Below are 15663 nucleotides of genomic sequence, written 5' to 3'. Positions count from 1 at the left end.
AATTAGGTTTTATCATTTGTTTTGATTTATTTTCTCTAAAATTATCTTAATCTCATGATCCAAACCATGAATTTTATGAGTTGACTCGAGTAGATTTAGATCATTTTATAATCTCATGATTCAAGTGGATTTAATTTGTTGTCGCCTTAATATTTTTTTAATAAAACAATGTCTTTTATTTTTTTTTAGGAAAACTATATTTTTATCGATGCAAATTATTTTTGAATTTATCAAGTTAATTAAATCAACACCATTTAAGTTAATTTATGTTTGAATTTAAATTGAAATTATCTTGGTTGAATTAATATTTTGATTTTGCAGACACTTCATAGAAAGATTTATGTTTTGGAAAGGAAAAAAAAGTCTTCATGGCATATGTATAGAACCTTTCAATGAGATTATGTTAAAATATTTCAAAACAAAAACACATTTTTTTCAATTAAAAAAAAAATTCCAACAGAAAAAAAATCTATAAGAAGCAGGGTTTTACTATCTTGATGCAACAACAATATTATTTTCTTTGGAGTTTAAGTAATATTTGAAAACATGATTGAAATTATAATTTTTAAAAATTTAAAATTATTTTTGTTTAAAATTATATTTTATATTTTCAAATCATTTTAATTTTAATATATTGATATTAAAAATAAATATTTTAAAAAAACAAATATTACAAAACTTTTTTTAACATATTATTATTTTTATATATTTACCGTTACCAGTAAATTGAAAATACTGTTTTTATTTTTTATATTTCAAAAGCGTTTTTAAAAAATAATTAATTTTTTTTAAATTTTTTATTTAAAATTAATATTTTTCAATTTTTTTAAATTATTTTAACAAACTGATATAAAAAATAAATTTTTAAAAATAAAAAATTATTATTTATAATACACTTTAAAATATAACCATATTCTAACATGTAATGCACGCTCTAATATGTAATGCACTCTCAAACACGCTCTGGAATGCATTCTCATCTGATAGACAATCTATAATGCTTTACCATCTGATTGTAATTGACTTCATTTCGAAGAAACCATTGCTTTCTCGTCTCTTGCAGCAGAAAACTAGGAAAACCCAATTTGCTTCAAAACATTTTCTTAGGTAAATCACAAAATGATCTCAACAATTTATTTTTCTCCCATGGTCTTGTTTCGGTCTCATCAATTTCAATATCCAAACTCAATATTTTTTTCCAGACTGGAAAAAATTCGGTTTCATCAGCTGAAGGGGGGAGCAGTCACAAGGAGAAGGAAAGCCAGCTCAAAAGTGCTTGAAATGCAATCATAGGTAAAAACCCTCAATGCTTATGAGAGATTAAGATTGCTTTCTCATCATAGCTGCATCATCCTTCTCCCTCAAGGGATGCAAGAACTAACACAAAATCAAAAGAAAAGCAGGCATTCAGAATGAGTAGGAGGTATTGAATCATCATACATATAAGATAACTTAAATCTTTCATCATTATTGCCTGCCCTTCATCCCTTCAAACAGAAATATCTCAACCAAAGAAACAAAATTGGACATTTAGGTAACTATATTAGTAAATTGTTTTCAATAAGAAAAAGAATAAAAAGGATTCCTCTCAGACAAATGCCTCGAATTGTCCTCACAATTTGAAAGAATGGAAAAATGATCAGACTCGTCATCTATGTTTCTTCATCACCGAGAAATCATTGAAAAGAAAAGTGTAAACAATAATTAAATAAAAAACAAATGATGATTGCAATCGTTAAAAGAGAAGGAGAGAAAAACGAAGGAAAATATGATTGATGGGAAAACGAAAATATGAGGAGGATAAGCTGGCATCATCACTAGTCGTGGCCTTCGCTTTGATTTTATAGCTGAAAGAGTACTAGGGTTAGGGTTTTCTTGTTATTTCCTCTTCATCATCTGCTCAAATTACCAGGCTGCCCTCCCAACTTCATCCGTTTGACAAGTCGCTTATGGTTATATATATAGTTTTTCACATTTCACATTATTTTTTAATTTTATAAATATTAATTAAAATCACTTTGTAAAGTCATATTGATAAAATATAATAAGTGATGCGCACAATCTTTATTGATAATTAGTATTAGAGTTCTTACAATAAAAAGTTATTTATATTAGATTTTTTTTTATAAAAGACAATGAATTGTTATAAATCCAAAAACAAATCTATGTAGTTGGGAAAAAAGAAAATGGTGTCTCTATTTTTTTTTTCTTTCACTGATGTGATCAATTTATGTTTTATTAACACTAGTTTGTATTTACAGTAATGATTTTCAAAATTCCTATTTTGTTTAGTCTACATGAAACATCTCATTTTATTAGTTAAATTTAGACTCTGTTTATTTACTGGAAAGTTATTTTTTTTGGAAAGTAAATTCCTGAAAAGTGAATTATTTTCTGATATTTGATAGTGTCAAAAAAATATATTGAAAAACAATTTCTAGTGTTTGGTTATGTCATGAAAAATAAGCTGAAAAATAACTTATTAATAATTTAATAGTTTATTTTTAAAAAATTATCTAACATATATAGAATATTTAATACAAATATTTAATCACTTACAATAAAGAATGAGATCTAAAAAATATAATGATGAAATTTTTATTATATCATATAATTATATATAGCTTATTTTATAAAATATAACTATATATGTAATATAAATATTTTGAATATAATATTATAGATATATAACTTTATGAAATATTTCTTAAATAACACTTATTAATGTATTTTTCATTTGTAAAAGCTCAAAACAATTTTCTGGTAGTATTAAGAAAGTTAAATTAGTTAATGGTATTAAGTAAGAGTTAGATATTTAAGTTTTTTTGGTATGGATATTTTTTTTAGAGATAAATAGATACAAAAATATTTTGATGAGTTTTTTTGATAAATATTTTTTTTAAAAAAAAGGTATGGATAATTATCCCTTTAATATATATATTAATTAATTAAGCATTAGGAAACAAATATACACATCTTACATCAAACATTGTTATGCATAAATATTAAGTTTTGATGTCATACACATACATATTAGTTCAAATTAACAATCATAAACATACTAGATCAAATAAAATAGGTAAACATATTTGTCAAATAGCAAACATAGATTTTCTTGTCATAGTAAAATCATCTTAGCAATCAGGCCTATAGTAGTATTGGTTTACAAAATTTTGAACCTAAATTTTCCTCAAATTAACATTTTTTTTCCATATATGCTTTTGTCAACATTTCATTTTAGACCAAGTGATCAAAAGCATTACCAAGAGCGATCTTCTCAAAACCTTCAATTTTCATCACTTTTGTATATAGCTCATTAACATCAAGTTGATTTTTGCTTAGGCTTTTAATTGCAAACGCTACATCTCCAATCTTTTTAGACAACTTTTCAACACTATCATCTTTATACATTTAATTTCTCTTCTTATGTTGTCTTTTTTGTGCACTTGAGGAAGATGTCTCTTTACCTTTTGAAGTTTCCTCATATTCCCTTTCATTTTCAATTGAAATATATTGCACTTCAGTATTCTCTTCCAGGTTGATATCAGCATATGATTTGGCATAATTTATGGTTGCCATGTCTTTTCCAACAACAATTGTTATTGGTTCATACATATCAAGTTTTTTGTTGAGATACTTGTTATGATTGAGATGTGCTTGTTCATAAAGATTAGAATATACAATTTTCAATTCCTTGTATAAAGTTTTGGAAACAAAAGTAAATGTAAAAATTACATAGAATATATTATTTATCATACCTTCACTTCTTCATCATATCCATCTTTCGAAACCGTAATCATCTTTAAACAATCATCCCAACCAAAACCACTTTTATTTTTAAGTTTGGTTATTATTCCCTATTTTTTTTTTTACAGTTTTGAGATGATTGTCCACATGCTTAGGCTCGCATTGCATGTTGAACTTTTGATTAATTTCTGTAGCTACCATTACAAAAAGATTCTACTTTAAAGGTGGAAAAAGACTTGTTTCCTTTAAGTGCTTCCTCGACTAGTATCTCAAGTAGCATGTGAGACATAGGCTTAGACCATGTGAAGTGCTTACCTTTGCATTTTTAATTCTTCGCGGTACTCATTTCTACAAAACAAAATCACAAATTTATACAAAATAAAATCATACAATATTTAGATTGAACTAATTTTATATATAAAAAAATACAACTAATATTTAAAAAAGAACACATGAAATACATAAGAAATTATAATAACGTCAACAAACAATCCAAATATATAACAAAGACAAATCAAACTTAAGAAAGACAATGAAAACAAACACATATGATTAACACTCAATTACTAGTTTCTTTAAGTATTATAACTATTCCACATAGTTGATGCAATCATTTCTCTTTTTGTTATCCACTCTCTATTCTCTTCCCTCTCCTCCCGTTGGTTTAAGATGATTGTTCTTCTAATTGGTTTACTTTCCGAACATATTTCTTCTATAAGAAAGTCATAAGGATCAACTCCCATTATATGATTATGAATAATACAACATGCAAGCACAACATTCATTTGTGTTTCGTAAGACCAAAAAGGTTTTTCATCAATTGATCTCAAATGACTTTTTAAAATACCAAACCCTCGCTCAATAGCGGTTCATAATGAAGAGTGTCGAAGATTAAATAACTCATTTTCATTTTTCTGGTGAATGTTCTGTAAACTCATTCAAGTGGTATCGAACTCTATGAAAAGGAGAAATGATTCCTTTTCAAATATCATAATCGACATCACTAAGATAATATTTTCCTATAAATGAAAAATAAAAGCTATTATTATCTTTATCTAATTAGACAATTTATATGTTTATTGAATGTTATAAATATTTAATTTATATCTTCTGGAATTTTTAGACCACTAGGTCTTGATAGTGCATCACCTAAAACTTGGGAATCGTGTGCACTTTCTTCTCATCCATCTCATCCAGCTAAAACATATATAAACTTCAAATCAAAAGTTATAGCTGCTAAAACATTTTGTGTTGTTTCTTCTTTTCGACCTCGAAACTTTCCTTGAATTTCAACAGGAACATTTGCAGGAACATAAGTACCATCAATTGCTCTCACATAATCCCATATAAAAATGAAAACATAATTTATAACCTTTTCTTCTAGATGTAATTAATTAATGTATAAAAATATTGGTATTGTTCTCATACCTTAAAATAAGGATAGAATCTGTGATTATTCATTATCTTCGCGGGAACTGTATCCCTTGGGTCTTTGATAAGATGCTTGTATAACTTAAGAAATGTTTTTAATACAATTCTAAAGCAACCATGGATAGTTTCAACAAACTTATAGTATATACTACTAATAAAATGAAATCTTTGTTTTTGACCTAAAATTTATAAGAACACAATTACTTGCTCCCTAATAGACACATTTTGAGTTGATCATAATAGGTCACAACTTGTGAGAACATCACACAAATTATATAACACAACTGGTTTCATACGAATTTGTTCGACGCAATATACTATCAATATAGAATTCTTGTTTAGCAATTGCATTTATACATGATTCTCTTAGTATATAAATTCTATTTCTTTCTTGTTCAATAATAGCTACCCCTGCAGCTATGACAATTACAACTGCTCTCATACATGTTGCATGGATAATCTTACTATCCATAATAAGAAAGTGAGTTTTCTGATAATGAAACCTAAAAAGTTTGGAGAAATAAACATTCAAAAAGCATATCAAATACTTACACAATCAATATAAGAAATTATGATAAAACTGATACTATCAATATACTTTGATAGCTAGAAATACTTGTAATTCTACATGTCATGTTCAGTTCAATCTGTTGTATCAAGCCACTGATGTATACTAGTGAAAGAGCTTCACTTTTAAACGTTCAGGGGGCTGAAGATAAATTAATAGTAGAGAAATTGTTGACTACTTTCTTGTTCATCAAGAGGAAATCCAACAGTATTTGGGTTCAGGATAAAGCAAAGACATCGACATTAGGTACGTTAAATTTGTCTGGAGATGCTGAACAAGTCTAGTTTCACTAGAAGTATATGTGAAAATGTCTTTGTTGTTGTGTACATTAACTTTTTTTTTTTTGGTCTAAATCCATGCTTCTTATTAACTGGATACATTTACATATTGTTTATAAAAATAACTTATTAAAAATACCTATGGCTCAAAACAAATGGCAGAACAAATAATCTTTAAAATCAACTAGATTAATAATAAAAAAGAATAAAAATTTTAAATCTAGCAAGACTAACATATTCTTTTAAATAAATTAATTCTTTTATGATAGAGCATGAACTTGATGGTAAAGACTACAAAAATGAAGAAATTTCAATGTATCCAATTTACAGAGACCCTGTGAGTTTTTATTTTTTTCTATTTTATTTGCATATTGTAAAGACTACAATATGCAAACAAACTAGACAAAAAAAACCATTGTTCGTAAGTTATTAGTTTATTAGTTTATAATTAGTGCTGGTAACATCAATTTCTAATTAGCTTCTAATGAGAAAAAAAACCCAGCACAAATAGAAGAGTTGAAGGTGTGTGAACTATGATCAACGCTAAGAATATGAACAATAAGCATCTAAGATTGAATCAACAAACCAATTTACAAGGAAGATCCTAAGATCCTATTTAAAAAAAAAGCATTGAATTGTTCTAATTTTTTCCCTAAAAACCAAACAAAACATGAAAAACACAACAAATTAACAGGCTCACAAGATTTATGCCACAATCATAACTAAAAATCCAAACAAAAAACATAAAAAAAAGCAGATAATAAAGAAATAGTTGAGGAAAACAGTTACTTGAAATAAGATGATTCAATGCTTCAATGGAGAGCTTCGATGAAAATTATTACAGATAACAAAGAATAAAAAGGAAATTATTATGATGATCTTTTGTTTTAATAAAGAGATTTGAGAAAGAGAGATTTACAGCCATGCAAAGTGATTTTTTGAAGAGATCTGTTCCAATAAAACTAATATGGGAAAGTGAGAAAAAGAGGGAGAGATTTGTTTCATTGTCCGTAAGTCAAAAAGGAAAGTGTTTTCCAAGAATAAAAAGAGGAAAACACTTTCCAGCTATTAAAGTTTAGTTTTTCCTTTGACCAGAATTTAATTTTCTTTGATTAAATTTCCATATGTTTATCAAATATAGAAAAGTGAGGAAAATAATTTCTAGAAAAGTATTTTTCTGGAAAAAAACAAGGCCTTAGAGTTGTTATTGTTGATTTGCACCTAATTATACCTAAGAAAATAAATTCCACAATTTCTATCAATTGTGTTTTGTTGTCATCATCATAATGTAGGATGTGGCCAACATGGATGATTTGTTTTAATAAATGTTAATGAGAAATTGGTTTATTAATATTTGAATGGTATTTATTGAATTTGTTTTGTGAAAATTAGTTGAAAATAGATTTTAAGATAAAAAAAACATTGAACTTGTCTTTTCAATCATTTTTTTGATGGACAAAAAATAAATTAGTAGATGACATGTTATCTACCAATAGAAATGATGCATCATCTACTCTATTATTTTTATAGCAATAGGCAATGATGTATCATTCGCCCACTTAAAAAAAAGGTTGTCCATGCCCATATGCATTTGCCCTATTTTGTTATAGGCTAGACGTGATGGCCTCCCCATACCCAAGTGTCTAGTCTATTTTTTTTTTCCGCTAAAGCTTTCATGGTTTTTTTCTTCAATTTTAATTAAATTCCTTTTAAATAAATTAAAGATATTATTTTATTAAATATCATTCTAGTTTTACTTTATTTTCAAGATTATAACGATAATAATAGATAACACACATTTTCTCAAGCCCTTCATATATATATATATATATATATATATATATATATATATATATATATATATATATATATATATATTATCCTTATACCTTTTTAATGCATTTATGACAAAATTATTAAAACTTGTTTTTATGATTCTTATAAGTCTTTGTTTATAAAAAACAATAAATATTATGATGACAAAAATTCCAAAAACAAATGTTAATAAGATAAAGAGGTTTTAATTAAAGAAATATCTTTCTTATTTTTATTTCAAATCATTGCTATTTATTTTAAAAAATACTTTAAAAAATAAATAATATTATACTTTCAAATGCACCAAGAACATTGAAGAAAGATATCCTTAACCGAAAAGTCCAAGCCAACATATATAACAATCCATGCAAAAGAGCCATCTAACTTCCGTGTATATATAAAATAAATGCAATTGGGTTTCTACCTTGAGGAAAAAAATTAACACAAACGAGAGCAAGCCAAATTTTTTATTTCGAGAGACAACACCGGACAGAGAACAACATAGAAGGCAAAAAAGAGATGAAAAACTGTCTACACAAACCATAAACAATAATCAGTTGACCGGCAAAACACAGCTTCACAAACAACTAGGCCAACCTAGCAAAAAGATAAAAGGCCAAACATAAAGTAGACCAACAAACAAACAAAGCACCAAACAAGGTAAAATAACAGTAACAAAACTATACAGCCCAGAAGACTAATCACCATGACAATTGCCGGGAGAATGCAGAACAACACAATTCCAAAAATAACGAGCAAATAGAGAGAGGCTTGAACATTTCAAATAAGAGCAGAACTCAACAAAAAAAGAAGAAGCTTATATACCCACTCGTAGAAAGAGGTTGACCTAAATATTCTAAGGAAAAAAATAACAGCAAAACAACAACCAAAACTTTTAAACCATTAACGTCTTAATCAACCTAGATAAAAAAACTGACATGAAAAGCATAGAAACCAGCTATTCAAACAAGAAATACAAGGGGAAATAAACCAAAAATGAAAGAGAGCCTTGTATAGAAACATCCAAACGAAACCAAGAAAGAGAGAAGAGGTAGAAAAAAACCCAAAGAAGATCGTCTAGAAACAAGCCCACATCCAATCCAAGCAAATCAATTACCCCCACTCTCTTGATGAACATATGAAGGCCAAGTACATCATAAGTGGGGTGTGTATTTAATGCACATTGATGACACACCCCACTCACTGATAAAGGAAAAAAAACCCGCTACATAATCCTAAAGTGCAACCACGATCAACCATGCAAGTTGGTTGTTCCTAGCTCAACCTCGCTAAAGGACAACCAAACACAGGAAAAAGATCTTAAAAGCCTACAGGAGTCGAGAAGCAAGTCAGGACCAATACTTGAATGTCAAGAGAAGAAAGTAGGGAATGAGAGAACGATAACGATAACGATATCAACTTTTTTAATCCACGGTAGATATAATCACGAGCTATAATGTTTTACTGATGACATTTAGGTTTTTTTCAATAATCAAGGGCTAAATGTTAAATAAACTTTGAATACTTTATGTTACCATTTGTAAATCTTTTTTCCAAGTTCATGTCCTATTCTTTTCATGTTAGATTTATACATGTAAAGAGTTTCATCTCTAATTTTTTTTTCATTTCTAAATGTGTTACTTTATTAATTAATTGTCTACCACTAAAAATTATTTCTTATAATTTTTCCATCATCGTTGTAATAAAAAGAAGAAATAATGTATTTTTTTAGTTTTAAATCACCTTTAAATATTGATATGTGATTCTATTATAAACTAGTTGATGACACCTCCTACTTAGCTTCACAATATTTATTGAGAGATAGACACAAGGAGGGTAGAAAAAAACAAGGAAAAAAAAAACAAGGAAAAAAAAACTGAAGAAAAATAAGGAACTTACTAATTCAAATACATACATTAAAATCAAATAATCAAGAGTATAGGGAGGAACTTACTAAATCCAAAATTTTCATTATTTCATATAAAATGATTGGAAATAAGAAATTAAATTTGATAAAAAGTACAAAAACAAGAGGCCAAATAGATTTTTTAATTAATAGAGGTCTTATTTAAGCGATTGGAAAAAACCAAAATGCAAGTAACAAGTAGCTAAATCTGTTGTTGTTACATATCATAATCAAAGAAGATTATAACAAAATAAAGAAGATTTATGTCAATCCTAACACATTTTGACAATTTCAAATTAGTAAGTGTTCTATTAAATCTAAAACTCTTATCAGCTTCACATCAGTAGACTCCACATCAGCAGCTTCTGAGACATCAATTCAACACCCGGGCTTCACGACTTGACTCGTGAAAACTATGACATAGGCTATGGATTTCATTGGGTTTGATAACTTTGTTTTTAAAACTATTTTTTACTTAATTATATGATAATAAAAATAGACCATTGCAAAATTTAGCACCAACCAAATGTCAAAACTTTTATTTGAGATCACGATAACCCTAAGAAAAGCAAATCAAAACAAATCATGAAGACCAATTCAAAATCAATTAAATGTTGAAAGATCAAATGAAAGAAAAGAAAACCAATAAAAAAAATCAATAAAACACACAATGTTGAATGATAAAATTAAAAGATTAAAATTAAATAAAAAAAATTCTAAACATGCTAACTTGACTGGCTTAGCCCACTAAACCTTTAAAAAAGCATAAACACAAAAGTTTGGGCCATATTTTTTTTGTGACGGAGGATGGCATGTCATCACTATTTTTTCTAAAAAAAAAAAATACAATAGGTGATCCATCACTTGCAAGGACAGATGATGCATCACTTACTATTGCTTGTAATTCGATCACCATTGTGTAAATAAAAAAAGCAAGGATTAGGGTTTTTTAGTCAAAAAATCTATTTTTTTACTTGTTTTTCACTATTAAAAAAAAACCTTAGAACCCAAAAAACCAATTTAATAGCCTAAAATTCTCTTCAAAAATAAAAAATTAAATTAAAAAAAAAATTATCTCTCGACATAATCTACCTTTTAAGACAAGATCAAGCTTTAAACAAACCTCAATGGGACACCCCTCATCAAATAAAATTCATTAACATGAAGATTATTTTTTTTTATTGTTGGAATGATACACTTTCTTTTATCACGTTTTCAAATGATTCTGTTTTTTCTATCAAATTAGAAAATAAAAAATAAATAAAAAATAAAATTTTAGATCGAAAATAAAATTTCAAAGACTAAAAAGACCCCAAAGGAATGAAAATGAAAGTATTTAGGCAGAAGTGAATTTTTTCACATCAATTTCTATTTAGCCACTTGATTTCTCCATTTTTTATACTATGATCTTCTATTTTTTGAATTGTCTTCCTTCAACAAATTAGAAGAACTTGATTGTCAATTTGCTAGAAAAACATCCAATAAAAGTTCAATGATAAAATAAAAAAAAAATCATTATTAAAATGCTCACATAAAAGCTAAATCTCTTTTAGTTTTTCTCTATAATAATGTATTGAAAACTCTTATCGCGGTCACTGCCATAGGCCACCGACGGATACAAGTTGGTTCGCGAAGGCCTAAAAGACCTATTGGAGGAAATGGGCATAAAAGCTGAGATATCGATAAGAACTATACACACCACGAAAGCCTAATAGCAATGAACGTCCGAGTCATAATTTTTCTCTGTAAGCAGCACCTCCGCTTCATAATTGCAAATATATGTTTATTTCACTAGCTCTCGTCCTATTTAAGTCAAGAATCTATAAAAATGGAGTTGGAAAGTGAAGACAATTCTCAGCAATTCTCCTAGACCAAAAAAAAGAAATATATAGGCAAAGGCCCATGCGACCCCATGTGATAGGGGTTCGTACCATGTTTCGCAAAATGATTCTTGGACAGAATGCAGAAGACATTGTTCCATACCAGTCTTCATCATGAATAGAAGGAAATTAGAACACAGCAAGATGCTTGTGTCATCTTCACCTTGACTTCCAGTTCATCACAGAACGTTCCAAGAGAAAAAAAGGGACAAGTAATAGGACAAAAAGGAATAGAATATGTGATGCTTCCAATGATATATGAATGCTATTTCCAACCCTTAACTTCTGGGAGTGACCCACAGATACACAACACAGTTCAAATTACACAAACTTTATAGAAAGAACCTGCAATTTCCACTGCCCTCCATGCTTTGCGATGCCCATCACCTTAAAAGATGTGTCAATTTGGACACTCAACGGAATCATTGGTGGAAAAACAGCATCCTTCAAAACAAAAAGAAGTTGCCAACTTTTATAATCACAAGTGGAAGTAACTTACATGTGCTAAAAATAATAATTTATGGACACCCACTACGCAGTGTAATTTGGTCCACTCAACCAAGACAATGTATACTAAATAACAAGACCACCTGTTCCCATACTGAGACATCTACTGTTGATGATGATGATGTTGTCTTCCCTTCCTAGCATTTACAACCGCTTGTTCATGAGAATCACAAACTTGGGTCTTAAACTTGCACCCAAACCTCCTCGTCAAGGACCCTCTCCACCCTCCGTTATGCTCACGTGGACCCTCCTTGTCAATCTTCTCAATCACCCTCTTCATATTTGAGCACTCTCTTTCAAGCTGATGTACCCTAGTCCTCATGCTATCCATGTCTAGCCTCAGCCCTTGATTTTCCCTCACCGCTCCCCTCCAAGCGTTACTGTTACCCTCCTGCATTGCCCCTGCTTCTGCTTCTGCTTCTGCCTCTGCCTCTGCCTCTATCTCCTCCTCCCTCCGTCTTAGCAGGGAGGGCCTTGCAGAATCAGCCTCCACTGCAATCAATGTCCCTGCAATTGCGTGGCGGAGTTGTAACTGCTCAAAAAACAAAACTTGAACCACTGCACGCAATGGAAGCCGCTCATTTTGTGCTGCGTGCGTGCACGCTTCTATTGTGAGCTTTTGGCAATCCATGATTCCACATATCTTCTCTCGCTCCGCCTCTGATGTCCATGGATGTGACTTCAAGAATAAAAAAACAAAAAAACAATAAGCTTTTTTTACTGTGAAGCATAAATTTCCATACAGGGATCATTATAACAGAATATTGAATCATGCATTATGAAAACAAAACAACCTGACCATCTACTACTATATTTCTTCTTTATAGAAATGGTGATCTACATTAACACAGCACTAAATCTATCTATAATATGCAAAAATACATGACTGCTCGTAATATTTCATTGCACAATTAAAAATAACTCAATGAACAAAATGTACCTTGAGGTACACATCTACAGCTCGGTAAAGGCCATCATCAAAGAGTCTAGCTTGCTCCGGTAGTGAAATTGCGAGATTGTAGAACCTATCAGACTTTAAATTTGCATCTGATCCAATCTCGGCAAGATAGCCATCAATTAGCTTTCCTACAAGCATTAAAGTGGGTGGTCTCACATTGCTACCTCCACCATCGTCGCCAGCTTCAATCTCACCTGCGTTTCTCTCTTCTTCAAGTCCATCCAAGAAGTGGCCTAGGATTCTCTCCAAGCAATCCACATCATATAAAGTCTCGTTCAAATATGAATAGCTAGGAATCAATAAATCATCTAGTGTTGCTTGCTCTAGTTGTAACCCAATCTTCTTCTCCAATGTGGACCGACACTCTTCAGCTGCATTTAGTATATTTGCAGTTCTTAACAAACCAAAAAAGAACCTTGTAGTTGTGGAAGATCTAGAACTTTTGTGCAATGGAAGATGGGAAACAATAGTCTCCAACACTTCCCTTTGTTCACGCTCTGAAGCAATTGAAGATGATGATGAAGAAGATGGCCTCCTATTTGATCTTGATATGCCAGGAATGTGCTTCTTGGCATAGTACATTAAACAGCTCTCTACAATCTCCGGATTCAGATCTCCCACTTTCATAGCCAAAATCAACCGCTTGAACAACTGTAAGCTCAAAAGTGTCAAATCATCAAACCAAGAATCCGCATTATTGCTTTTGGCACCGCTTCCTTTTCTTCTTACCGTGGATCCAATCCCGTTCCATAGGGCCTGACTGGAACCAGCTCTAACATTCTCATTTGCTGCTTCGCTGACCGGCCAGCCAAACAAGGCTGGATCGACAGAGGAAGCTCTCGAAGCAATAGAATCAATGCATCTCTCAGTAATGCCTAAACTCTCAGCGAGTGGCAACACCCGCTCGCAAGATTTTAAGGCCTTAATAGACTCCTTAAGACTTTTAAGCACAGATTGCGAGAAAAACCTCTCTGTCTTGGAAATTAAATTATCTTCTGAATACTCTTCTGTCATTTCAAGAAACTCTCCGGCACAGCGAAGAGGAGCAATGATAGATGAGTTTAAGTCTACCTTCACACCGTAGCAAAACTTTGCAGCCATCTCAAAAGTTTCAGAGCCTCCTGGGAAGTCCAGGAGAGAAATTTGACAAAGGATTTCTTCAATTTCATCTCTTTCTTCTTCTGTTTCTTCTTGGTGGTCATCTCTTTGAGTGGCTGAAGTTGTAGGATTTGTTTCTTGCTCTGTTATTAGTTGATGAAGCTTTCTACTTCTTGACGTCAAAGGAAACTTAACCACCAAAAGAGAATACAGAGCCACCAGTGAGCAAGAAAGAAAATGACTTGAACATGGAACATTGCTACGAGGGTTATACTTTACCTTGTGGAGGTGAAAGGTCATGTCCTCTACTTCAATCACAATGTCACTTGGCAGCCCAGTTGTGCAAAACCTGCAAGAAAGAAGCCATGAACAAACAGTCTATGTTTGAGCAAAAAGAAACACGGGCAAGAGAAGACTAGTTAGCTTTGCAAACTAATCCACTAACCATGCCTGCCCTTTAGAGCTAGGCTTCTCAGCTGCCATTTTAATTTGAAAGAAAATCTGCTTCTTTGAGAGGCTGTTTCTTGAAAACTAGGCTAGATCCATGAGAAGAGAGGGAAAGAGCGTAGAGGGTTTTTGGCATCAAAGTGTGAGAATGAATGATAGGAGAAAATGTTTGTTTAGGGCTAAAGTAAGAGTAGTGTGGGGTTTGTGTGACAACAAATCATAAAAGTGAATCCCACAGCTCAAAACGGACAAACAAAGGTTGAACAGATTTCTACAAAGGGTTTCAATGACATCATTCTTTTTCTTCTTTCAATCGAGATTTCTTTCGCTTTTTTCATGTTTGAATGAGATCAGGATCTTAACTAATCTAAATTGAAAAATCCCTCTTTCAGTAGTCGAAAGGAAGTCTTTTGGAACAATTTTCTTTCTTACACCTTGTAAAGACCATCATTATAATCATCATCATCCTTATCCATTGCCATTGCCATTGCCATTGCCATTGCATCTGGGACTTTTTTGCGTAGACTATAGTGTGTGTCTACATTTATATTCGATTGTAACCTTCGAGGAGCAATCAATATAGCTCGATGGCTACACTTTTTCAAGGCATTAGAAAAATGGGGGTTCGCTCAAACTTGAACCCAAGATTATTTCACTCTTAATGTTTTACAAGAGACACATGCTACTTGACTTGGGTTAATAGTCACCTGCTGTGTCCGTAATTTGATCAGTATGCACCTCCCTCTAATAGTTTAAGTAACAATTATAATTTTATTACTCAAGTTTAAAACACGTCATAATTGTATTATTAATGAAAGATTTGAAATGGGTTTGTTTCTTACATTATTATTTTGAATTCAAATAAAAAGAAGTACTGAATTTTTTTTACCATTTTGTTTTTGTGATTCAACCTGTTTTTTAAATTGTTTTTTGGTCTAAAATAACGTTAAATTGATATTTTTTATACTGTTGTTTGAAAATTTTGATATATATATATATATATATATATATATATATATATATATATA

General features: G+C 30.4%; 1 protein-coding gene, 1 long non-coding RNA gene and 2 other non-coding genes across 4 annotated transcripts; 1 reads left to right on the top strand and 3 right to left on the bottom strand.

Annotated features, from left to right (window-relative positions):
• The first annotated feature begins 947 nt into the window (after window positions 1-947).
• Window positions 948-1720, top strand: LOC133693237 (uncharacterized). Its single transcript, XR_009842104.1, has 2 exons — window positions 948-1107; window positions 1203-1720. It is a non-coding gene; the product is annotated as an uncharacterized LOC133693237 (long non-coding RNA).
• On the bottom strand, window positions 1408-1476 carry LOC133695557 (small nucleolar RNA Z105). The gene has a single exon (XR_009842497.1). It is a non-coding gene; the product is annotated as a small nucleolar RNA Z105 (small nucleolar RNA).
• On the bottom strand, window positions 1584-1674 carry LOC133695513 (small nucleolar RNA SNOR75). Its single transcript, XR_009842464.1, has one exon. It is a non-coding gene; the product is annotated as a small nucleolar RNA SNOR75 (small nucleolar RNA).
• A 10148-nt stretch (window positions 1721-11868) lies between the features above and the next one.
• Window positions 11869-15142, bottom strand: LOC133695365 (BTB/POZ domain-containing protein At5g66560-like). Its single transcript, XM_062117314.1, has 5 exons — window positions 14634-15142; window positions 14468-14537; window positions 13073-14377; window positions 12216-12811; window positions 11869-12069 (listed from the first exon to the last, which is right to left on the bottom strand). Exons 1-4 carry the CDS (start codon window positions 14669-14671, stop codon window positions 12236-12238), a joined length of 1989 nt encoding a protein of 662 aa, XP_061973298.1. The 5' UTR covers window positions 14672-15142; the 3' UTR covers window positions 11869-12069; window positions 12216-12235.
• Window positions 15143-15663: the final 521 nt, after the last annotated feature.

This window comes from Populus nigra, chromosome 5 (assembly GCF_951802175.1).
Source record: "Populus nigra chromosome 5, ddPopNigr1.1, whole genome shotgun sequence".
In the NCBI taxonomy this organism is placed as follows: Eukaryota; Viridiplantae; Streptophyta; class Magnoliopsida; order Malpighiales; family Salicaceae; genus Populus; species Populus nigra.
This window is presented reverse-complemented; position numbering and strand designations above follow the sequence as displayed.